Source organism: Amphibalanus amphitrite, unplaced genomic scaffold, assembly GCF_019059575.1.
Source record: "Amphibalanus amphitrite isolate SeventyFive unplaced genomic scaffold, NRLGWU_Aamphi_draft 000285F_arrow, whole genome shotgun sequence".
NCBI classification, from domain to species: domain Eukaryota; kingdom Metazoa; phylum Arthropoda; class Thecostraca; order Balanomorpha; family Balanidae; genus Amphibalanus; species Amphibalanus amphitrite.
Genome location: NW_024881780.1, coordinates 576,266 through 602,275, shown reverse-complemented (window position 1 = coordinate 602,275; position 26,010 = coordinate 576,266). Strand labels below are relative to the sequence as shown.

The 26,010-nt window shown below is 48.9% G+C and overlaps 1 protein-coding gene across 1 annotated transcript in view; it reads right to left on the bottom strand.

The window, feature by feature from the left end:
* LOC122387401 (WD repeat-containing protein 6-like) overlaps positions 1-25,327 on the bottom strand; it is a 29,911-nt gene extending 4,584 nt beyond the window's left edge. Inside the window, exons 1-5 of the mRNA XM_043377565.1 lie at positions 25,140-25,327; positions 24,510-24,714; positions 23,365-23,611; positions 22,403-23,096; positions 44-169 (exon numbers count right to left, since the gene is read on the bottom strand). Coding sequence (XP_043233500.1) covers positions 44-169; positions 22,403-23,096; positions 23,365-23,611; positions 24,510-24,714; positions 25,140-25,215 — 1,348 coding nt within the window. The 5' untranslated portion in view covers positions 25,216-25,327. The remainder of the gene's footprint in view (positions 1-43; positions 170-22,402; positions 23,097-23,364; positions 23,612-24,509; positions 24,715-25,139) is intronic.
* Positions 25,328-26,010: the final 683 nt, after the last annotated feature.

Below are 26,010 nucleotides of genomic sequence, written 5' to 3'. Positions count from 1 at the left end.
TAACCACTGACAGAAGCTTTGGGCTCCAGCTCAAGCATCTAACCTGTGAGGACATGCAGCTGTCCGGCGCCGTCACAGACCAGTAGTTGCCCGGCGTCCAGCCAGTGAAGACTGTACACCTTTCCGTCCAGCACCTGACGGTCGGCGGCCGGCACCAGGCAGTCTCCGTCTGTGACCAGCACACGTCAGGGGGTTTTTGAGAGACAGGAATAGATCGTTGAGAAAAGCAACCGGCGTGGGTATGACATAAACCATGCAGGCAGTGCGTAGCCCGCAACGCACGCCCGCCCGCCGCCAACCGCAAAACGCCGCAAAAAACGGCCGCCCGGCGCCAAACAAAAACACCGCATAAAACGCAAAAACGGCCGCCCGCCGTCAAACGCAAACACCGAAGAAACGCAAACACCGCCGCAAAAACGCCCGCCGTAGGCAAAACGCAAACACTGAAGCATTAAGACAAATATGGCGCCCTGCGGCAAATGTGGTGCATTCATATCTACCGTTTAAGCAGCCATCCCTTAATTACAGCGCATCCTAATCGTCCAATTTTCGACAAAGTTACGCACATTCTGCACTTTGTGGCAAAAATGGCGCTTTGAGACAAACGTGGCGCACTGCAACAAACGTGCCGCATTCGTTCATGTCGCTTAACAATTCATCAACCCACCAAATTCTAGTCCAATCGGACTTAAACTGACAAAGTTATGTACATTTGAATATTTCACTATAAAATATATCCGCAACGGAGGTGCCCAAATTTGCACGTGTGCCAAGTGATCGCCGGTGGTGTAAGCAGGACTTGTCCCCTCACTGATTGCACCATTTCAGTGTTCCTGGCTTGTGCTGTTTTCGTGCTATAAGGCCACAAATCGGCAAACACACGATAATCTGGGAGGTACGCGACTCAAACACGTGGCCACGTGGCACGTGCCGGATCTCTGATAGCTTCACCGTTCACGCCACGTGATGACCCATCGACGTGGCCATCAGCATGTAAAAGATGACCCCGGCCGGTGTCACCGTCTCTGAACAGTGGACGGCTAAACTCGAAAAACGGGAAAATTTTAGGAAATTTCACCTTCCGAATATATAATTTCCCCAGAATTTTCAATTTTTCATTTTACAAAAAATCCGAGATAGCAGTTTTGTAGCCCCCTTCATTCTGTGCCTAAACCCATTTTCAGATCGACCCTATCATAAAAACTGACGGCCTGACGGCTATTTCCCCCACTCCTTGCATTTCACAATGCTAGTATATTTAAGCACCAAAATTGACCCCGTGCCACGGCACGTGCAATAGCACGTGCGACACGTGACCACTAGTGCGACAAGCTGGACTCATCTGCTCACCGGCTGCACTGATTTGGTGTCGCTAGTTGAAGTCGTTTCCACGCCATAGGACCCCGAGTAGGCCAATGTCGGATTTTCCCGGAGGTTACCCCATCAAACACGTTTGCACGTGGCACGTGCTTTTCAATCGCCCCATATCTGACCCATACCATGTGGTAGCCGATACCCCGGGGCACAACATATTGGAACATTTTCAAAATCTAACGTAGAAATTTTTGACAAAATCGATTTGAAAATAATATTTCGAAATCGCCATAGGCTCAACATGGGGTAACTGTTCGTGACGATTACCTGAAATTTTGTCAATTATATTTTAAATAATTACCACCGTCAGTTGGGGTGCCAGCCCGAGATCCGACCCTAAAAATATCAGCAAATATAATTGACGAAATTTTTCGCAAATCGCATTTTAAATTTTCCCCATGTTAACCCTATGGGAAAATGCACGTGCCGATTACCCCAAAACGGGCCCATTATACCCATTATATTTCATAATGAAGCATAACAACATGTTCTATGGTCTTTTTAACAACAAGTCCTGGAAGTTAAAACAAAATCGTATCATATAATTTTGTGCAATGAACGAATGAAAATGTCTCTGCAAAAACGTCCATTGACTTAACATGGGGAGCGAAAAAAGTTCAACTTCAAACTCGTGCAACTCAAGTTAACGAATTCTGACGGGTATACGGCGCACACGGGCGTGTACCTGAACGTGTCGGTCATAAAATGGTGTGCAGCAAACCATACCTTGATCGGCGATTTTTTCCGCTATTCGCGATCGCGCAAAAAGTGTCCAAAACCCCATTGACTTAACATGGGCGCAAAATTGAAACGCACGTGCCACGTGCCACGAGGTTTTAAGCGAGTAGCGACCGGTGCCAACAGGTAGATCGCCTGCGGGAGCCCATACACTGAAATTTTTACGAAAATCGAGCCACAAGTTTAGGCCCCTACCAAGTTGCCCCAATTCGCGGCCAGACATGCAAAACATAGCCCGGAGAAGGACCGCTCCGGTTGTTTTTCAATAGAAAAACACAATTCTAACGAATAGTGTTTGTCTTTTCAAACAACCTGCGGTTACCAGCATCTGCGATGCTGGGCTCCGCATCGCGGGACCGCAGGTTGTTTGAGCAAGCACCTTTGTAAACGCAGCAAAAACGCCCGCCGCCAAACGAGAGGATGAGCCTTGCACGTGCAGACCGGAGTCGGTGTGCTAACCGGAGTCGGTGTGCTATCTTGAATCTAATGAAACAACAACCTGCGGTTAAGACAAATATGGCGCCTTGCGGCAAGTGTGGTGTATTCATATCTGCCGTTTAAGCAGCCATCCCTCAATCAAAGCGCATCCTAATCGTCCCATGTTCGATAAAGTTACGCACATTCTGTGATTTGTGGCAAAAATGGCGCTTTGAGACATACGTGGCGCACTGCGACAAACGTGGCGCATTTGTTCCTGTCGCTTAACAATTTTATCCACCCACCAAAGTCTAGCACAATTGGACTTAAACTGACAAAGTTATGTTCATTTGAATATTTCACTATAAAATATCTCCGCCACGAAGGTGCCCACCTTCGCACGTGTGCCACGTGACTACTGGTGGTGTAAGCAGGACTTGTCCCCTCACTGATTGCACCATTTCAGTGTTCCTGGCTTGTGCTGTTTTCGTGCTATAAGGCCACAAATCGGCAAACACACGATAATCTGGGAGGTACACGACTCAAACACGTAGCCACGTGGCACGTGCCGGACCTCTGATAGCTTCACCGTTCACGCCACGTGATGACCCATCGACGTGGCCATCAGCATGTAAAAGATGACCCCGGCCGGTGTCACCGTCTCTGAACAGTGGACGGCTAAACTCGAAAAACGGGAAAATTTAGGGAAATTTCACCTTCCGAATATATAATTTCCCCAGAATTTTCAATTTTTCATTTTACAAAAAATCCGAGATAGCAGTTTTGTAGCCCCCTTCATTCTGTGCCTAAACCCATTTTCAGATCGACCCTATCATAAAAACTGACGGCCTGATGGCTATTTCCCCCACTCATTGCATTTCACAATGCTAGTATATTTAAGCACCAAAATTGACCCCGTGCCACGGCACGTGCAATAGCACGTGCGACACGTGACCACTAGTGCGACAAGCTGGACTCATCTGCTCACCGGCTGCACTGATTTGGTGTCGCTAGTTGAAGTCGTTTCCACGCCATAGGACCCCGAGTAGGCCAATGTCGGATTTTCCCGGAGGTTACCCCATCAAACACGTTTGCACGTGGCACGTGCTTTTCAATCGCCCCATATCTGACCCATACCATGTGGTAGCCAACACCACGGGGCACAACATATTGGAACATTTTCAAAATCTAACGTGGAAATTTTTTGCAAAATCGATTTGAAAATAATTTTTCGAATTCGCCATAGGCTCAACATGGGGTAACTGTTTGTGACGATTACCCGAAATTTTGTCAATTATATTTTAAGTAATTACCACCGTCAGTTGGGGTGCCAGCCCGAGATTCGACCCTAAAAATATCAGCAAATATAATTGACGAAATTTTTCGCAAATCGCATTTTAATTTTTTCCCATGTTAACCCTATGGGAAAATGAACGTGCCGATTACCCCAAAACGGGCCATTATATTTCATAACGAAGCATAACAACATGTTCTATGGTCGTTTCTCAACAGGTCCTGAAAGTTTAAACAAAATCGTATCATATAATTTTGTGCAATGAACGAATGAAAATGTCTCTGCAAAAACGTCCATTGACTTAACATGGGGAGCGAAAAAAGTTCAACTTTGACCTCGTGCAAAGGCACGTTACGAAATTCTGAGGGGTATACGGCGCACACTAGCGTGTACCCAAACGTGTTTGCCATAAAATGCTGGGATGAAAACCACCCCTTTCTTGGCTCGTTTTTCCGCCATTCCCGATGGCGCAAAAAGTGTCCAAAACCCCATTGACTTAACATGGGCGAAAATTGAAACGCACGTGCCACGTGCCACGAGGTTTTAAGCGAGTAGCGACCGGTGCCATCAGGTAGATCGCCTGCGGGAGCCCATACACTGAAATTTTTACGAAAATCGAGCCACAAGTTTAGGCCCCAATCAAGTTGCCCCAATCTCAGGCCAACCATGCAAAACATAGCCCGGAGAAGGACCGCTCCGGTTGTTTTTCAATAGAAAAACACAATTCTAACGAATAGTGTTTGTCTTTTCAAACAACCTGCGGTTACCAGCATCTGCGATGCTGGGCTCCGCATCGCTGGACCGCAGGTTGTTTGAGCAAGCACCTTTGGAAACGCAGCAAAAACGCCCGCCGCCAAACGAGAGGATGAGCCTTGCACGTGCAGACCGGAGTCGGTGTGCTACGGACTGACGTGCACGGCACCCTATTCGCCGGTCTATAGCGGTGTGCCAAATTTGAGTGCAATCGACCCGGCCGTTTTCGAGATCTGGAAGCGTGACCCTGCACGTGCGCACGTGCAGCCTGGGCCCTAATTGACTTGTGCACGGCACTCTATTCGCCGGTTTCTAGCGATGTACCAAATTTAATCTGAATCGGCCCAGCCGTTTCCAAGATCGGGAAACGACCCCTACACGTGCGCACGTGCAGCTGCACCCCAACCGCGGCACATGAAAATACATACTTACTGACTTGTGCACGGCACCCTACTAACTAGTCTCTAGTGGTATGCCAAATTTGAGCACAGTCGGTCCAACCGTTCTTGAGATATGGAAGCGTCAGCCTGCACGTGCGCACGTGCAAACTGGGTCCCATCTGACTTGTGCACGGCACCCTACTCGCCGAGCCCTAACGGTGTGCCAACTTTGATCACAATCGGCCCAGTCGTTCTCGAGATCTGGAAGCGTCACCCTGCCCGTGCGCACGTGCAGCGGCACCCCAACCGTGACACATGGAAATGCATTGCGCGGCGGGTGCCTACAACCATGCCAAGTATCAGCGCAATCGGCAAACTAACTACAGAGTTATTAGACTTGTTACTGAACTGACTTCTTTTCGTTTTGCACGTGGCACGTGCATTAGGGGTCACCCATACGCATCGAGAGTAGCACACTACGTGTAAGAAAGGAAGGAGCTATCCCACACAAAAGACCGCGAGTGAATCGGTCCAGTGGTTGCAGAGATATAAGGTTTGTACAGGCACCCCACAGGCGGCCTACTGCTAATATTTAGCAATAATCAGTGTCGCATCCGCACACGGGAGGTATCGCCGTCACCTATTCGTATACTCTAATGTGGTTGGGTTCAAGTCACAGTCGAGCCCTGCTTTTTTACAACTTTTCTTAAAAACGGCACATCGTGCAGTGACGTTCTATACATTATTGGAAAGAGCATCGAAAGTTGTATGTTTTATTAACTTTTCACTTTGATATATCTGTAACGTAAAAAGTTATTAAGCAACAAAGACGCTCCCATTGACTTTCCATGTTAAAAATTTTCATTTTCAAACGAACTTTATTAGAAAAAACGATTTCTGCCAGCTTAACGAAGCATAACGGCATGTACTATGCTCTTTCCTTTACAAGATATAAGAGTTTGGGCGAAATCTATCTCTAAAATTTTGTACAAAGATCGAATGAAAATGTCTCTGCAAAGTCTCGACATCGCCGTCCATTGACTTAACATGGGACACAGCAAAATTCCAACTTTGACCTCGTGCAAAGACACGTTCCGAGATTCTGAGGGGTATACAGCGCACACTAGCGTGTACCCAAACGTGTTTGCCATAAAATGCTGGGAAGAAAACCACCTCTTCCTTGGCTCGTTTTCCCGCTATTGGCGATCGCGCAAAAAGTGTCCAAAACCCCGTTCACTTAACACGGGGAAAATGGAATCGCACGTGCCACGTGCCACGAGGTTTTAAGCGAGTAGCGACCGATGCCATAAGGTAGATCGCCTCCGGGAGCCTATACACTGAACTTTTTACGAAGATTGTACATTTCGTCTAGGCCCCAATCAAGATGTCTCGATTCGCTGCCAGACTTGCAAAACATAGCCCGGAGAACGACCGCTCCGGTTGTTTTTCAATAGAAAAACACAATTCTAACGAATAGTGTTTGTCTTTTCAAACAACCTGCGGTTAAAATAGAGCTTTCAAGAGATGACGGTGATTGCCATTCGGTAAGTGATAAAAACATGATATTAAAAGATATCCATCATTTATATTTTAGTGTTTCAAATCAAAAGAGCACAGCCTTTTAAACCAAAGTACCGTAAGACTACCGAATAGTGTTTGTCTTTTCAAACAACCTGCGGTTACCAGCATCTGCGATGCTGGGCTCCGCATCGCGGGACCGCAGGTTGTTTGAGCAAGCACCTCTGTAACGCCGCAAAAACGCCCGCCGCCAAACGAGAGGATGAGCCTTGCACGTGCAGATCAGAGTGGGTGTGCTACGAACTGACGTGCACTGCACTCAACTAACCGGTCTCTAGCGGTGTGCCAAATTTGAGTGCAATCGACCCGGCCGTTTTCGAGATCTGGAAACGACACCCTGCACGTGCGCACGTGCAAAATGGTCCCATCTGACTTTTGCACGGCACCCTATTCGCCGGTCTCTAGCGGTGTACCAAATTTGAGCTCATCCGGCCTGGCCGTTCTCGAGATCTGAAAACGTCACCCTGCACGTGCGCACGTGCAGCTGCACCCCAGTCTGGGCACATGGAAATACATACTAACTGACTTGTGCACGGCACCCTACTGATCGGTCCCTAGAAGTGTGCCGAATTTGAGTTCAATCGTCCCGGCCGTTCCTGAGATCTGAAAGCCTCACCCTGCACGTGCGCACGTGCAAGATTGGTCCTTACTGACCTCCGCACGGCACCCTACTAACCGGTCTCTAGCGGTGTACCAAATTTGAACTCAATCGGCCCGGCCGGTCACGAGATCTGGAAGCGTCACCCTGCACGTGCGCACGTGCAGCGGCACCCCTACCGTGGCACATAAAAATGAATCGCCTAGTAGGTGACTACCTCCATACCAAGTTTCAGCGCAATCGGCCCAGTAATTACCGAGTTATTGCACTTATTACAAAACTGACACCTCTCCGTTTTACACGTGTCACGTGCAATAGGGGTCACCCGCATGCATCGTCCATAGTGAAGTACTTGTAAGAAGGGTATACGCTACCCCTTACAAAAAACTGCAAGTGTATCGGTCCCCTGCTTGCGGAGATATAAGTCGTGCAAAAACGTCCCCACGGAGGCCGGCCGCTAATATTTAGCATTAAATCGCATCCTTCATTGGGAGGTATCCCCGTCACCTGTTCGTATACTGTCTGAGCAAGACCATATATAGGTGTGAGCTCAAATCTCGGTAATGTCGTGCTTTTTTACTAAATTCATCAAAAACGGCACAACGTGCAATAATGCTCTATATATCATTGGAAAGAGCATCAAAAGTTGTATATCCTATCAACTTTTCACTTAAATATATCTTCAACGTACAAAGTTATTAAGCACCAAAGACGCCCCCATTGACTTTCCATGTTAAAATTTTTCATTTCTAAACGAGCTTAAAAAGACCAAACGAATTCTGAGAGCTTAACGAAGCATAACAACATGTTCTATGGTCGTTTCTCAACAGGTCCTGACAGTTTAAACAAAATCGTATCATATAGTTTTGTACAATGAACAAATGAAAATGTCTCTGCAAAAGCGCCCATTGACTTAACATGGGGAGCGAAAAAAGTTCAACTTTGACCTCGAGCAAAGACACGTTACGAACTTCTAAGGGGTGTACGGCGCACACTGGCGTGTACCGGAACGTGTTTCCCATAAAATGCTGGGAAGAAAACCACCTCTCCCTTGGCTCGTTTTCCCGCTATTCGCGATCGCACAAAAAGTGCCCCAAAACCCCATTGACTTACTATGGAAAAAATGGAATCGCACGTGCCACGTGCCACGAGATTTTAAGCGAGTAGCGACTAATGCCATCAGGTAGATCGCCCCCGAGAGCCCATACACTGAAATTTTTACGGAGATTGAGCGATTCGTCTAGGCTGCGACCAAGTTGTACTGATTCGCGGCCAGACTTGCAAAACATAGCCCGGAGAACGACCGCTCCGGTTGTTTTTCAATAGAAAAACACAATTCTAACGAATAGTGTTTGTCTTTTCAAACAACCTGCGGTTAAAATAGAGCTTTCAAGAGATGACGGTGATTGCCATTCGGTAAGTGATAAAAACATGATATTAAAAGATATCCATCATTTATATTTTAGTGTTTCAAATCAAAAGAGCACAGCCTTTTAAACCAAAGTACCGTAAGACTACCGAAGTGACTTTGATTACCGGCATCTGCGATGCCGGGCTCCGCATCGCGGGACCGCAGGTTGTTTGAGCAAGCACCTTTGTAAACGCAGCAAAAACGCCCGCCACCAAACGAGAGAATGAGCCTTGCACGTGCAGACCGGAGTCGGTGTGCTACGGACTGACGTGCACTGCACCCTATTCGCCGGTCTATAGCGGTGTGCCAAATTTGAGTGCAATCGACCCGGCCGTTTTCGAGATCTGGAAGCGACACCCTGCACGTGCGCACGTGCAGCCTAGGCCCCAATTGACTTGTGCACGGCACTCTATTCGCCGGTTTCTAGCGGTGTACCAAATTGGAGCTCAATCAGCCCCGTCAATTTCAAGATCTGGAAGCGACCCCTACACGTGCGCTGGTGCAACTGCACCCCAACCGTGGCACATGAAAATACATACTAACTGACTTGTGCACGGCACCCTACTAACCAGTCTCTAGCGGTATGCCAAATTTCAGCAGAGTCGGCCCAGCCGTTCTTGAGATCTGGAAGCGTCAGCCTGCACGTGCGCACGTGCATAGCGGGTCCCATCTGACTTGTGCACGGCACCCTACTTACCAGCCTCTAGCGGTGTGCCAAGTTTGATCACAATCGGCCCAGCCGTTCTCGACATCTGGAAGCGTCACCCTGCCCGTGCGCACGTGCAGTTGCACCCCTACCAAGACACGTGGAAATGCATCGCCTGGAATGTGTCTACCTCCATGCCAAGTTTTAGCGCAATCGGCCCAGTAATTACCGCGAGCTATTGCACTTATTACAAAACAGGCACCTCTTGGCTTTGCACGTGGAACGTGCGTTAGGGGTCACCCATATGCATCGAGAGTAGCACACTATGTGAAAGAAGGAAAAAAGCTACCCAACACAAAAAACCGCACGTGTATCAGCCCAGTGGTTGCCGAGATATAAGTCGTACAAAAACGTCCCCACGGCGGCCGGCCGCTATTTAGCAGTAAAATCGTGTCGCATCCTTCTATGGGAGGTATCCCCGTCACCTGTTCGTATACTGTCTGAGCAAAGACCATACGTTACGGTCCAAACTCCATAGTGAGGCGGACATACGAATTTACGAGAGTTTAGCGACGAAATGATTCACTTAATTGTTAAGTAATGGGTACCATTAGGTAGACCATAAATTTTATCTAGCATCTCACCGTAGATGCAGTAAAAAGTGCTTTACTTTTCAATGTATATAAAGACTTGCTCAGCTCAATCAGTTCACTCTGTATTGGCTCAAGCCGTATCATGCGAACGCAATGCAAACTAGAGCACCGACAGCGCAGCGCTCCCCAACTCACTGCTCGCCCAGTCCACCCGGGCCGCCGCCACGACGGCCCCCCGCAAGTAGGCATCCCGCACTGCACCGACAGCCGCGGGCGACCAGCTGACCGGCCAGCTGACCGGCCAGCAGCCGGCGGGCGGCAGGGCGCGGATGGCCGACCCGCCGGCGCGGCGAGGGAGGGGAGGAACGCAGCTGAAAGACCCGACTACATATACAGGGTGTCCGGATAGTTCTGGCGCTTTTCAACATTTTCTAAAACAAATGCCATTGGTTCATAGATACTAATCAATGGATCAAAACAATGACCAGGGACACCAAGCCACATGCTTCCGCTACGTGCTCATTCAATGTAACCACCGTCGGCGCCGACGACGGCCTCGACGTAGGGGAGGAAGCGTCTGCGGGTTTTGACGATGCGGGGCATTTCCAGGTCCTCCCATGCTGTCATGATGCGAGTCTTCAGCGACTCCAGGTTGGGGTGAGAAATGGCCTAGATCCTGTTCTACAAAACGCGTAGCACGCCTTAGTCGAGCGGGTCAGGTTAGGAGAATAAGGCGGCCTAATCTCATTTCGCCACGGTGATCTGGCCCGGCAAGCTCCTCTGTCAGTTTAGCTTGAATGGCGGCGGCGTTGTTGGAGGGTGCTCTGTGCTGTTGAAATGCGAAGTGACCCTTAGGGCATGTCGTCTTGACCCTCGGGTTGATGTGGCTGTCCAGGAACCCCTCGTGGGCCAGCCTGTTATTCATTTATTCGACATTGACGAAGATGATGGGACATTTTTGTCCATCAGACCCCCGCACTTTCTTCGATTGTCGCGTTGAAATGCTGCTCCGTTCCCATATCGCGTTCGAAACGGTCTGAGGATATTTTTTAAGGAATTCCCGAGTCGAAATAAACCTTTACCTGCTAAACCATTCATCGAAAAACGCCGCATCGCGCTGCAACTCGCGCCTCGTTCAAGTCGCACCCGGCCGCCGCGCGCAGGCATTCAGCGACAAGGCGCATCTTCGCCCATCTACCCATCACTGAAAACGATTTCAAGGTCATATTTACACGACCCCTGGCTGAGCAATCAACGAGGGGTCATGTCTGTGATGATTGGCTGAATGTCCAATAATCACAGCGCGCGTTACACGGCGTCCAAAAGAAGCGCCAGGACTTTCCGGACACCCTGTATATCAAAGAAACATTATATGTAATCATCGATGACGCGACATAAATCTGCTTTATTGGGGTTAGCGGTGTAGTCTGTGATGCCATCACAATGAAAATAGGCGCCTAGTTTTGTACAGCATCAAATTCTGATTCCATAACGACTCTCGCTAGTCCATTTTCAATTGTAAATAAGCCTTTTATTGCGATGCAAAGTCCCGAAATGGTGCCGACGGCGGCCGGTCCCCCGATGGTACCATACCATAGATGGTAAACAGGTTAGTTCACATTCCCGCCGCTATGCGGGCGGCGGCGGCGCCACCTGTCCTCGTGTCCGCCTGACACCGTAACGATATAGGTCTGAGCTCAAATCTTGGTAATGTCGTGCTTTTTTACTATATTTCTCAAAAACGGCACCACGTGCAATAAAGTTGTATATATCATTGGAAAGAGCATCAAAAGTTGTATAAAATATCAACTTTTCACTTGAATATGTCTTCAAGGTACAAAGTTATTAAGCACCAAAGACGCTCCCATTGACTTTCCATGTTAAAATTTTTCATTTTTAAAGAAGCCTAAAGACAACAAACGAATTTGCACAGCTTAAAGAAGCATAACAACATGTTCTATGGTCTTTTCTCAACAAGTCCTGAAAGTTTAAACAAAATCGTATCATATAATTTTGTACAATGAGCGAATGAAAAAGTCTCTGCAAAAACGCCCATTGACTTAACATGGGGAGCGAAAAAAGTTCAACTTTGACCTCGTGCAAAGACACGTTACGAAGTTCTGAGGGGTATACGGCGCACACTAGCGTGTACCTGAACGTGTTTGCCATAAAATGCTGGGAAGAAAACCACCTCCTTCTTGGCTCGTTTTCCCGCTATTCGCGATTGCGCAAAAAGTGTCCCAAAACCCCATTGACTTACTATGGGAAAAATGGAATCGCACGTGCCACGTGCCACGAGGTTTTAAGCGAGTAGCGACCGGTGCCATCAGGTAGATCGCCTCCGGGAGCCCATGCACTGAACTTTTTACGAAAATCGCAATGCACGTTTAGGCCCCGGTCAAGTTGCCCCAATTCGCGGCCAGACTTGCAAAACATAGCCCGGAGAAGGACCGCTCCGGTTGTTTTTCAATAGAAAAACACAATTCTAACGAATAGTGTTTGTCTTTTCAAACAACCTGCGGTTACCAGCATCTGCGATGCTGGGCTCCGCATCGCGGGACCGCAGGTTGTTTGAGCAAGCACCTCTGTAACGCCGCAAAAACGCCCGCCGCCAAACGAGAGGATGAGCCTTGCACGTGCAGATCAGAGTGGGTGTGCTACGAACTGACGTGCACTGCACTCAACTAACCGGTCTCTAGCGGTGTGCCAAATTTGAGTGCAATCGACCCGGCCGTTTTCGAGATCTGGAAACGACACCCTGCACGTGCGCACGTGCAAAATGGTCCCATCTGACTTTTGCACGGCACCCTATTCGCCGGTCTCTAGCGGTGTACCAAATTTGAGCTCATCCGGCCTGGCCGTTCTCGAGATCTGAAAACGTCACCCTGCACGTGCGCACGTGCAGCTGCACCCCAGTCTGGGCACATGGAAATACATACTAACTGACTTGTGCACGGCACCCTACTGATCGGTCCCTAGAAGTGTGCCGAATTTGAGTTCAATCGTCCCGGCCGTTCCTGAGATCTGAAAGCCTCACCCTGCACGTGCGCACGTGCAAGATTGGTCCTTACTGACCTCCGCACGGCACCCTACTAACCGGTCTCTAGCGGTGTACCAAATTTGAACTCAATCGGCCCGGCCGGTCACGAGATCTGGAAGCGTCACCCTGCACGTGCGCACGTGCAGCGGCACCCCTACCGTGGCACATAAAAATGAATCGCCTAGTAGGTGACTACCTCCATACCAAGTTTCAGCGCAATCGGCCCAGTAATTACCGAGTTATTGCACTTATTACAAAACTGACACCTCTCCGTTTTACACGTGTCACGTGCAATAGGGGTCACCCGCATGCATCGTCCATAGTGAAGTACTTGTAAGAAGGGTATACGCTACCCCTTACAAAAAACTGCAAGTGTATCGGTCCCCTGCTTGCGGAGATATAAGTCGTGCAAAAACGTCCCCACGGAGGCCGGCCGCTAATATTTAGCATTAAATCGCATCCTTCATTGGGAGGTATCCCCGTCACCTGTTCGTATACTGTCTGAGCAAGACCATATATAGGTGTGAGCTCAAATCTCGGTAATGTCGTGCTTTTTTACTAAATTCATCAAAAACGGCACAACGTGCAATAATGCTCTATATATCATTGGAAAGAGCATCAAAAGTTGTATATCCTATCAACTTTTCACTTAAATATATCTTCAACGTACAAAGTTATTAAGCACCAAAGACGCCCCCATTGACTTTCCATGTTAAAATTTTTCATTTCTAAACGAGCTTAAAAAGACCAAACGAATTCTGAGAGCTTAACGAAGCATAACAACATGTTCTATGGTCGTTTCTCAACAGGTCCTGACAGTTTAAACAAAATCGTATCATATAGTTTTGTACAATGAACAAATGAAAATGTCTCTGCAAAAGCGCCCATTGACTTAACATGGGGAGCGAAAAAAGTTCAACTTTGACCTCGAGCAAAGACACGTTACGAACTTCTAAGGGGTGTACGGCGCACACTGGCGTGTACCGGAACGTGTTTCCCATAAAATGCTGGGAAGAAAACCACCTCTCCCTTGGCTCGTTTTCCCGCTATTCGCGATCGCACAAAAAGTGCCCCAAAACCCCATTGACTTACTATGGAAAAAATGGAATCGCACGTGCCACGTGCCACGAGATTTTAAGCGAGTAGCGACTAATGCCATCAGGTAGATCGCCCCCGAGAGCCCATACACTGAAATTTTTACGGAGATTGAGCGATTCGTCTAGGCTGCGACCAAGTTGTACTGATTCGCGGCCAGACTTGCAAAACATAGCCCGGAGAACGACCGCTCCGGTTGTTTTTCAATAGAAAAACACAATTCTAACGAATAGTGTTTGTCTTTTCAAACAACCTGCGGTTACCGGCATCTGCGATGCCGGGCTCCGCATCGCGGGACCGCAGGTTGTTTGAGCAAGCACCTTTGTAAACGCAGCAAAAACGCCCGCCACCAAACGAGAGGATGAGCCTTGCACGTGCAGACCGCAGTCGGTGTGCTACGGACTGACGTGCACGGCACCCTATTCGTCGGTCTATAGCGGTGTGCCAAATTTGAGTGCAATCGACCCGGCCGTTTTCGAGATCTGGAAGCGACACCCTGCACGTGCGCACGTGCAGCCTAGGCCCCAATTGACTTGTGCACGGCACTCTACCCAGTAATTACCGCGAGCTATTGCACTTATTACAAAACAGGCACCTCTTGGCTTTGCACGTGGAACGTGCGTTAGGGGTCACCCATATGCATCGAGAGTAGCACACTATGTGAAAGAAGGAAAAAAGCTACCCAACACAAAAAACCGCACGTGTATCAGCCCAGTGGTTGCCGAGATATAAGTCGTACAAAAACGTCCCCACGGCGGCCGGCCGCTATTTAGCAGTAAAATCGTGTCGCATCCTTCTATGGGAGGTATCCCCGTCACCTGTTCGTATACTGTCTGAGCAAAGACCATACGTTACGGTCCAAACTCCATAGTGAGGCGGACATACGAATTTACGAGAGTTTAGCGACGAAATGATTCACTTAATTGTTAAGTAATGGGTACCATTAGGTAGACCATAAATTTTATCTAGCATCTCACCGTAGATGCAGTAAAAAGTGCTTTACTTTTCAATGTATATAAAGACTTGCTCAGCTCAATCAGTTCACTCTGTATTGGCTCAAGCCGTATCATGCGAACGCAATGCAAACTAGAGCACCGACAGCGCAGCGCTCCCCAACTCACTGCTCGCCCAGTCCACCCGGGCCGCCGCCACGACGGCCCCCCGCAAGTAGGCATCCCGCACTGCACCGACAGCCGCGGGCGACCAGCTGACCGGCCAGCTGACCGGCCAGCAGCCGGCGGGCGGCAGGGCGCGGATGGCCGACCCGCCAGCGCGGCGAGGGAGGGGAGGAACGCAGCTGAAAGACCCGACTACATATATATCAAAGAAACATTATATGTAATCATCGATGACGCGACATAAATCTGCTTTATTGGGGTTAGCGGTGTAGTCTGTGATGCCATCACAATGAAAATAGGCGCCTAGTTTTGTACAGCATCAAATTCTGATTCCATAACGACTCTCGCTAGTCCATTTTCAATTGTAAATAAGCCTTTTATTGCGATGCAAAGTCCCGAAATGGTGCCGACGGCGGCCGGTCCCCCGATGGTACCATACCATAGATGGTAAACAGGTTAGTTCACATTCCCGCCGCTATGCGGGCGGCGGCGGCGCCACCTGTCCTCGTGTCCGCCTGACACCGTAACGATATAGGTCTGAGCTCAAATCTCGGTAATGTCGTGCTTTTTTACTATATTTCTCAAAAACGGCACCACGTGCAATAAAGTTGTATATATCATTGGAAAGAGCATCAAAAGTTGTATAAAATATCAACTTTTCACTTGAATATGTCTTCAAGGTACAAAGTTATTAAGCACCAAAGACGCTCCCATTGACTTTCCATGTTAAAATTTTTCATTTTTAAAGAAGCCTAAAGACAACAAACGAATTTGCACAGCTTAAAGAAGCATAACAACATGTTCTATGGTCTTTTCTCAACAAGTCCTGAAAGTTTAAACAAAATCGTATCATATAATTTTGTACAATGAGCGAATGAAAAAGTCTCTGCAAAAACGCCCATTGACTTAACATGGGGAGCGAAAAAAGTTCAACTTTGACCTCGTGCAAAGACACGTTACGAAGTTCTGAGGGGTATACGGAGCACACTAGCGTGTACCTGAACGTGTTTGCCATAAAATGCTGGGAAGAAAACCACCTCCTTCTTGGCTCGTTTTCCCGCTATTCGCGATCGCGCAAAAAGTGTTCAAAACCCCATTGACTTAACATGGGGAAAATGGAATCGCACGTGCCACGTGCCACGAGGTTTTAAGCGAGTAGCGACCGGTGCCATCAGGTAGATCGCCCCCGAGAGCCCATACACTGAAATTTTTAAGAAAATCGAGCCACAAGTTTAGGCCTGACCCAAGTTGCCCCAATTCGCGGCCAGACATGCAAAACATAGCCCGGAGAAGGACCGCTCCGGTTGTTTTTCAATAGAAAAACACAATTCTAACGAATAGTGTTTGTCTTTTCAAACAACCTGCGGTTACCGGCATCTGCGATGCCGGGCTCCGCATCGCGGGACCGCAGGTTGTTTGAGCAAGCACCTTTGTAAACGCAGCGAAAACGCCCGCCGCCAAACGAGAGAATGAGCCTTGCACGTGCAGACCGGAGTCGGTGTGCTACGGACTGACGTGCACGGCACCCTATTCGCCGGTCTATAGCGGTGTGCCAAATTTGAGTGCAATCGACCCGGCCGTTTTCGAGATCTGGAAGCGACACCCTGCACGTGCGCACGTGCAGCATAGGTCTCAATTGACTTGTGCACGGCACTCTATTCGCCGGTTTCTAGCGATGTACCAAATTTAATCGCATTCGGCCCAGCCGTTTCCAAGATCTGGAAACGACCCCTACACGTGCGCACGTGCAGTTGCACCCCAACCGCGGCACATGAAAATACATACTTACTGACTTGTGCACGGCACCCTACTAACCAGTCTCTAGTGGCATGCCAAATTTTAACACAGTCGGCCCGGCCGTTCTTGAGATATGGAAGCGTCAGTCTGCACGTGCGCACGTGCAAACTGGGTCCCATCTGATTTGTGCACGGCACCCTACTCGCCGATCCCTAACGGTGTGCCAACTTTGATCACAATCGGCCCAGCCGTTCTCGAGACCTGGAAGCGTCACCCTGCCCGTGTGCACGTGCAGCGGCACCCCAACCGTGACACATGGAAATGCATTGCGCGGCAGGTGCCTACAACCATGCCAAGTATCAGCGCAATCGGCAAACTAACTACAGAGTTATTAGACTTGTTACCGAACTGACACCTCTTCGTTTTGCACGTGGCACGTGCATTAGGGGTCACCCATACGCATCGAGAATAGCACAATACGTGTCAGAAAGGGAGGAGCTGTCCCACACAAAAGACCGCGAGTGAATCGGTCCAGTGGTTGCAGAGATATAAGGTTTCTAAAGGCACCCCACAGGCGGCCGGATGCTAATATTTAGCAATAATCAGTGTCGCATCCGCACACGGGAGGTATCCCCGTCACCTGTTCGTATACTCTAATGTGGTTGGGTTCAAGTCACAGTCGAGCCCTGATTTTTTACAGCTTTTCTTAAAAACGGCACATCGTGCAGTGACGTCCTATGCATCAGTGGAAAGAGCATCAAAAGTTGTATATTATATTAACTTTTCACCTATATATCTTACTAAAGATAAAAGTTATAGAGGAATAAAGACGCTCCCATTGACTTTCCATGTTAAAAATTCTAAATTTCAAATTAACTTTAAAAGAAAAAATGAGTTTTGCCACCTTAACGAAGCATACCAGCAAGTACTATGCTCTTTCCTCTACAAGATATAAGAGTTTGGGCGAAATCTATCTCTAAAATTTTGTACAAAGATCGAATGAAAATGTCTCTGCAAAGTCTCGACATCGCCGTCCATTGACTTAACATGGGACACAGCAAAATTCCAACTTTGACCTCGTGCAAAGACACGTTCCGAGATTCTGAGGGGTATACAGCGCACACTAGCGTGTACCCAAACGTGTTTGCCATAAAATGCTGGGATGAAAACCACCCCTTTCTTGGCTCGTTTTTCCGCCATTCCCGATGGCGCAAAAAGTGTCCAAAACCCCGTTGACCTAACATGGGGAAAATGGAATCGCACGTGCCACGTGCCACGAGGTTTTAAGCGAGTAGCGACCGGTGCCATAAGGAAGATCGCCTCCGGGAGCCCATACACTGAACTTTTTACGAAGATTGTACATTTCGTCTAGGCCCCTACCAAGTTGCCCCAATTCGCTGCCAGACTTGCAAAACATAGCCCGGACAACGACCGCTCCGGTTGTTTTTCAATAGAAAAACACAATTCTAACGAATAGTGTTTGTCTTTTCAAACAACCTGCGGTTATTGACACTGACAGCAAGGATCTCACAATCAAATACCCAGCATCTGCGATGCTGGGCTCCGCATCGCGGGACCGCAGGTTGTTTGAGCAAGCACCTCTGTAACGCCACCAAAACACCCGCCGCCAAACGAGAGGATGAGCCTTACACGTGCAGACCGGAGAGGGTGTGCTACGAACTGACGTGCACTGCACTCTACTAACCGGTCTCTAGCGGTTTGCCAAATTTGAGTGCAATCGACCCGGCCGTTTTCGAGATCTGGAAGTGACACCCTGCACGTGCGCACGTGCAACCTGGGTCCCAATTGACTTGTGCACGGCACTCTATTCGCCGGTTTCTAGCGATGTACCAAATTTAATCTGAATCGGCCCAGCCGTTTCCAAGATCGGGAAACGACCCCTACCCGTGCGCACGTGCAGCTGCACCCCAACCGTGGCACATAAAAATGCATACTAACTGACTTGTGCACGGCTACCAAATTTAATCTGAATCGGCCCAGCCGTTTCCAAGATCGGGAAGCGACCCCTGCCCGTGCGCACGTGCAGCTGCACCCCAGCCGTGGCACATGAAAATACATACTTACTGACTTGTGCACGGCACCCTACTAACCAGTCTCTAGTGGTATGCCAAATTTGAGCACAGCCGGTCCAGCCGTTCTTGAGATATGGAAGCGTCAGCCTGCACGTGCGCACGTGCAAACTGGGTCCCATCTGACTTGTGCACGGCACCCTACTCGCCGAGCCCTAACGGTGTGCCAACTTTGATCACAATCGGCCCAGCCGTTCTCAAGATCTGGAAGCGTCACCCTGCCCGTGCGCACGTGCAGCGGCACCCCAACCGTGACACACAGAAATGTATTACCCGGCGGGTGCCTACATCCATGCCAAGGATCAGCGCAATCGGCAAAATAACTAGAGTTATTACACTTGCTACCGAACTGACACCTCTTCGTTTTGCACGTGGCACGTGCATTAGGGGTCACACATACGCATCGAGAGTAGCACACTACGTGTGAGAAAGGAAGAAGCTATCTCACTCAAAAGACCGCGAGTGAAGCGGTCAAGCGGTTGTGGAGATATAACCTTTGCAAAGGCGCCCCCACGGCGGCCGACTGCTAATATTCAGCAATAATCAGTGGCGCATCCGCACACGGGAGGTATCGCCGTCACCTGTTCGTATAGTCTAATGTGGTTGGGTTCAAGTCACAGTCGAGCCCTGCTTTTTTACAACTTTTCTTAAAAACGGCACATCGTGCAGTGACGTTCTATGCATCAGTGGAAAGAGCATCGAAAGTTGTATATTTTATTAACTTTTCACTTTGGTATATCTGCAACGTAAAAAGTTATTAAGCAACAAAGACGCTCCCATTGACTTTCCATGTTAAAAATTTTAATTTTCAAATGAACTTTATTAGAAAAAAACGATTTCTGCCAGCTTAACGAAGCATACCAACATGTACTATGCTCCTTTCTCTACAAGATATAAGAGTTTGGGCGAATTCTATCTCTAAAATTTTGTACAATGAACGAATGAAAATGTCTCTGCAAAGTCTCGGCATCGCCGTCCATTGACTTAACATGGGACACAGCAAAATTCCAACTTTGACCTCGTGCAAAGACACATTCCGAGATTCTGAGGGGTATACAGCGCACACTGGCGTGTACCCAAACGTGTTTGCCATAAAATGCTGGGAAGAAAACCACCTCTTCCTTGGCTCGTTTTCCCGCCATTCGCGATCGCGCAAAAAGTGTCCAAAACCCCGTTGACTTAACATGGGGAAAATGGAATCGCACGTGCCACGCGCAAAAGACTTCTTAGCGAGTAGCGACCGATGCCATCAAGTAGATCGCCTGCGGGAGCCCATACCCTGAACTTTTTACGGAAATTGAGCGATTCGTCTAGGCCCCAATCAAGATGTCTCGATTCGCTGCCAGACTTGCAAAACATAGCCCGGAGAAGGACCGCTCCGGTTGTTTTTCAATAGAAAAACACAATTCTAACGAATAGTGTTTGTCTTTTCAAACAACCTGCGGTTACCAGCATCTGCGATGCTGGGCTCCGCATCGCGGGACCGCAGGTTGTTTGAGCAAGCACCTCTGTAACGCCGCAAAAACGCCCGCCGCCAAACGAAAGGATGAGCCTGGCACGTGCAGACCGGAGTGGGTGTGCTACGGACTGACGTGCACGGCACCCTATTCGCCGGTCTGTAGCGGTGTGCCAAATTTGAGTGCAATCGGCACGGCCATTTTAGAGATCCGGAAGCGTCACACTGCACGTGCGCACGTGCAAAATGGTTCCAACTGACTTTTGCACGGCACCCTATTCGCCGATCTCTGGCGGTGTGCTAAGTTTGATAACAATCGGCCCGGCCGTTCTCGAGATATGAAAGCGTCACCCTGCACGTGCGCACGTGCAGCTGCATTCCAACCGTGGCACATGGAAATACATACTAACTGACTTGTGCACGGCATCCTACTAACCAGTCTCTAGCGGTATGCCAAATTTGAGCACAGTCGGCCCAGCCGTTCTTGAGATCTGGAAGCGTCAGCCTGCACGTGCGCACGTGCCAAATGGGTCCCATCTGACTTGTGCACGGCACCCTACTCACCGATCCCTAACGGTGTGCCAACTTTTATCACAATCGGCCCAGCCGTTCTCGAGATCTGGAAGCGTCACCCTGCCCGTGCGCACGTGCAGCGGCACCCCAACCGTGACACATGGAAATGCATTGCCGGGTGCGTGCCAACATCCATGCAAAGTACCAGCGCAATCGGCAAACTAACTACAGAGTTATTAGACTTGTTACTGAACTGACTTCTCATCGTTTTGCACGTGGCACGTGCATTAGGGGTCACCCATACGCATCGAGAATAGCACACTACGTGTAAGAAAGGAAGAAGCTATCCCACACAAAAGACCGCGAGTGAATCGGTCCAGTGGTTGCAGAGATATAAGGTTTGTAAAGGCACCCCACAGGCGGCCTACTGCTAATATTTAGCAATAATCAGTGTCGCATCCGCACACGGGAGGTATCTCCGTCACCTGTTCGTATACTCTAATGTGGTTGGGTTCAAGTCACAGTCGAGCCCTGCCTTTTTACAACTTTTCTTAAAAACGGCACATCGTGCAGTGACGTTCTATACATCAGTGGAAAGAGCATCAAAAGTTGTATATTATATTAACTTTTCACCTATATATTTTACTAACGATAAAAGTTATAGAGGAATAAAGACGCTCCTATTGACTTTCCATGTTAAAAATTTTAATTTTCAAATGAACTTTACAAGAAAAAACGATTTCTGCCAGCTTAACGAAGCATACCAGCATGTACTATGCTCCTTTCTCTACAAGATATAAGAGTTTGGGCGAAATCTATCTCTAAAATTTTGTATAAAGATCGAATGAAAATGTCTCTGCAAAGTCTCGACATCGCCGTCCATTGACTTAACATGGAACACAGCAAAATTCCAACTTTGATCTCGTGCAAAGACACGTTCCGAGATTCTGAGGGGTATACAGCGCACACTGGCGTGTACCGGAACGTGTTTGCCATAAAATGCTGGGAAGAAAACCACCTCTTCCTTGGCTCGTTTTCCCGCCATTGGCGATCGCGCAAAAAGTGTCCAAAACCCCGTTGACTTAACATGGGGAAAATGGAATCGCACGTGCCACGTGCCACGAGGTTTTAAGCGAGTAGCGACCGTTGCCATCAGGTAGATCGCCTCCGGGAGCCCATACACTGAACTTTTTACGAAGATTGTACATTTCGTCTAGGCCCCAATCAAGATGTCTCGATTCGCTGCCAGACTTGCAAAACATAGCCCGGAGAACGACCGCTCCGGTTGTTTTTCAATAGAAAAACACAATTCTAACGAATAGTGTTTGTCTTTTCAAACAACCTGCGGTTACATACCGAAGTGACTTTGATTATTGACACTGACAGCAAGGATCTCACAATCAAATATATTCGTTAGAATTGTGTTTTTCTATTGAAAAACAACCGGAGCGGTCCTTCTCCGGGCTATGTTTTGCAAGTCTGGCCGCGAATTGGGGCAACTTGACCGGGGCCTAAACGTGCATTGCGATTTTCGTAAAAAGTTCAGTGTACATGTCAGCAGTGCCGCTGACCTGTTCTGAGTGTTATGACGTGTCCTTGCATCCCAGCCAGTGCCACCCGTTCTCCGTCCGGGCTGACCGCCAGCAGAGCGTAGCTGGCCAGTCGGGGGTCGTGCAGCAGCAGCTCACTGGTCACCCCTCCGTCTCCGTCCCGTCTCAGCAGCAGCAGCCGGCCGGCGTCTGTGACGAGCAGTTGTCTGTATCCGTCCAGCGACCGCAGCGTGCGGGCTCTGTCCCCGGCGGGTGCCGCGAGCAGGCTGGCCGGCGCCGGCGGCCCCACCAGCGGCCATACCAGCACCGCGCCGTCGCCGCCGCCGGTGACCAGCCAGCGGCCGGCCGAGTCCGCCGCGGCTGCGCGTACGCTGGCACCGGCGTGAGCGCGCCACCTCCGCACCAGCCGGCCCTCCGGCGACCACAGGCACACCCGCGAGTCCTCACCCACACTGACGACACGGCCGGCGCCGACAGGCAGCGCCGACCATACGCGCGCCTCGTGACCGAACAGGGCGCCGGCGGCGGCGGGCGCGACGCGCAGCCAATCGCTGCCGACGCGCCGCCACTGCCGCACCGAGCGGTCGTCAGAGCAGGAGAGCAGAGAGTCGCGCGCTGGGGAGAGCGTCAGTCGGAAAATGACCCCCGTGTGACCGGTCAGACGGTGGAGGATCGGCCCGTCACAGTCGCCGTCACCAGGCTCCCAAATCAGCACCTGTCGGCAACGGTGGACGATGGTCAGAAAAGTCCTCCGATGGATGAACGACACAGCGCATTGCAATGACTGAAGCAAGGAAATTGTTGCTAGCAGCCCGCAACCGCCTGAGAAATCCAATCAAAGACTGAAAAAAGCGGACCAAGCCGTTCACTCACGACCGATCTGATAAAAAAATATGTAAAAAAAAAAACGCTTGTCTATAGTCTATACGCAATACGCATAGCCACAACTAAACCTAAACATACCTTCCCCTCCCTTCACTGACCTGACAGAATACTGTACCACAAAAGGCCAGCAGACTATCTGCAGACGTGGCCGGCGGCAGCAGCGCTCCACTATACAGAATGCACCTGTCTGGGCAGCGGACCGGTGGTACCACCTGGCCGCTCAGGTCACTGGCCAGCCGCAGAAGTCGACCGTGTGTGTCCAGGGCGGCCAGAGCGCCTTCTGGGAGGGGTGTGATGTCCAGGAGCCAGCTGGTCAGGTGCACCGCCGGCCGGACTACGCGCAGACTGGGGGGGGGGGCGTGAGGGGCGGGGTCAATATGGGTAATGGGGTGACAGGTCCCAGACCAATGCCCAGACCAATGTCTCCCCCTAATTCCTAGCATCCTTCCGACTCTGAAATGGTCTTGTCAGACTGAAAGGGCCTAACCCCACAAAACAGAGTAACATAACAATGATCAAGATCAAATGGTCTAATACAGGGTGACACAAAAAAAGCGGTCATCACCAAAATTCGAATAACTTCGGAAGTTTTATTCAGATCATCACCAAACTTCGGCCACTTTAGGTCACACCTATGTAGCAGACATCCACCAAGTTTCAAGTCTTCACTACGAATACTTTTAGTACAGTGTGTGTTTTACGGACGCTCCACAATGTGCTCCAGGTGAGCGCCCCGGCGCTGCAGGGCGTAGGCACACCTGCATCCGGCGGGCAAAGTTGCCGATAACCCGATAAGAATAACGTTTCAGGGGTAGCACACCCCCTGAGCACTGTCTCCAGAGGCCATTGCACTCTGTAAAGTGCACAGCCATCGGGTTATCGACAACTTTGCCCGCCGGATGCAAGTGTGCCTACGCCCTGCAGCGCCGTGGCGCTCACCTGGAGCACATTGTGGAGCGTCAGTAAAACACACACTGTACTAAAAGTATTTGTAGTGAAGACTTGAAACTTGGTGGATGTATGCTACATAGGTGTGACCTTAAGTGGCCGAAGTTTGGTGATCATCTGAATAAAACTTCCGAAGTTATTCGAAATTTGGTGATGACCGTTTTTTTTTTTGTGTGTCACCCTGTATGTGAGAAGTAGCGCCGAATGATCAGTTTGTAATCTCATGAACTAAAACACTCCCATCCCGAAAAAAACGACTGTGCAATGTGCGGCCGCCCAGGCCCTAAACTCTCACCATCCTCCCGTGTCCAGGGACACCTGGCATAGCTGTTTGCTACCATAGACAATCAGCTGACGGTGTTCGGGCGGAGCTCCGCTGTCGTCAGCATTGTGCACTGGCAGCTCGGTGACGCCGTGCACCCGAGCACCGGTAAACACAGTCAGCTGACTCAGCTCCTGGCCATTCTCCAGCTGGTGGCAGCGAACACATCCACCCTCCCCTGCGAGACAGAGAACAGGGACTTACATCAGCTGAGCTCAGAGTGAACATGGTGCCTTTGGACTTTGAAGGAGAGGGAACCTTTTCAGAGGATTAAGGTTGCTAGCAACTTTGTAAAGTTATAGTTTAATTAATATGTAACACCTATGATTTATTTTAACTAGGTAATACACATTTACCTCAATTACTATCCCTCCCCTAATGGGCTATGGCAGGACGAATTTGTTTCAATAATGCTCCATATGTGGCTGAACAAAACATACAATTCTGCACTTGCAGTCAGTTCAATATCATAGCTAGCATTGCAAAAACTGATAAATAGATGTCAAAACAAAATGTGTGGAGATGATAAGAACAGAGTTAGAAAAGAGTGGGACATCTTAGAAGAAAGCATGAATAAAAGAAAATATACATGTGCATACTCACCAACAAGTAGAAAGTTATCAATGACATGAAGACAAGTGATCGGAACCGACATTGACTCAGTAGACATCTCTGCCATATTTGGGTAAATATATGGCCCTTAACTCTTAAATGTGCAGTTTGCACTACGCAATATTACAGCCAATGCAGTGTGTTAGTAGCTTGATACCTGTAAAATAAGAAACCACACCCATTAACAACCAAACATGACATGCCTTCTGAAGGGGGGTCTACTTTGCTTCGCCATAGGTCCAGTACTGATGCCATTGGTTTCGATCCTGGTGACGTCAGTGCTGTCTACATCTAGGAACTTCGGTAAATGTCAAGTTTAAGTCCTAAGAAGATTTCATTGATAAATTTTTCATATTTTTACATTATTTGACATCCTGAATCCAAAAATGATACTCATATGTCTCGCAAATAAAAGAAAAAACATAATCAAACCTGACCTAACCTTACGGCTTACCTACTTACCTATAACCTACCAACCTACAACCTACAAACCTACCCTAACCTAACCTAACCTACAAACCTACCTACCTACAACCTAAAACCTACAAACCTACAACCTAACCTAACCTAAAACCTAAAATTTTGGCTGTTTCATATTCGTATCAACAGCGTCACAATTGTAGTTAGGACCTAAACTTGACATATACCGGAACTTCTTGCACTTGATTCTCATTAGAGATGGCCATACTGTTTTGTCTTGTGACGACACATTTGCGTCATCGGGATCAAAACTGGCTGTAAACAAATCGCTGTGTCGCTACCTATGGCCTTAAGTAAATAGTGTACTGGTGCCTTTGAATTTGTTTGTAGACAGAATAAGTATCAGAAATCAAAATGAAATCAGGTCTTACTAAGACCTTAC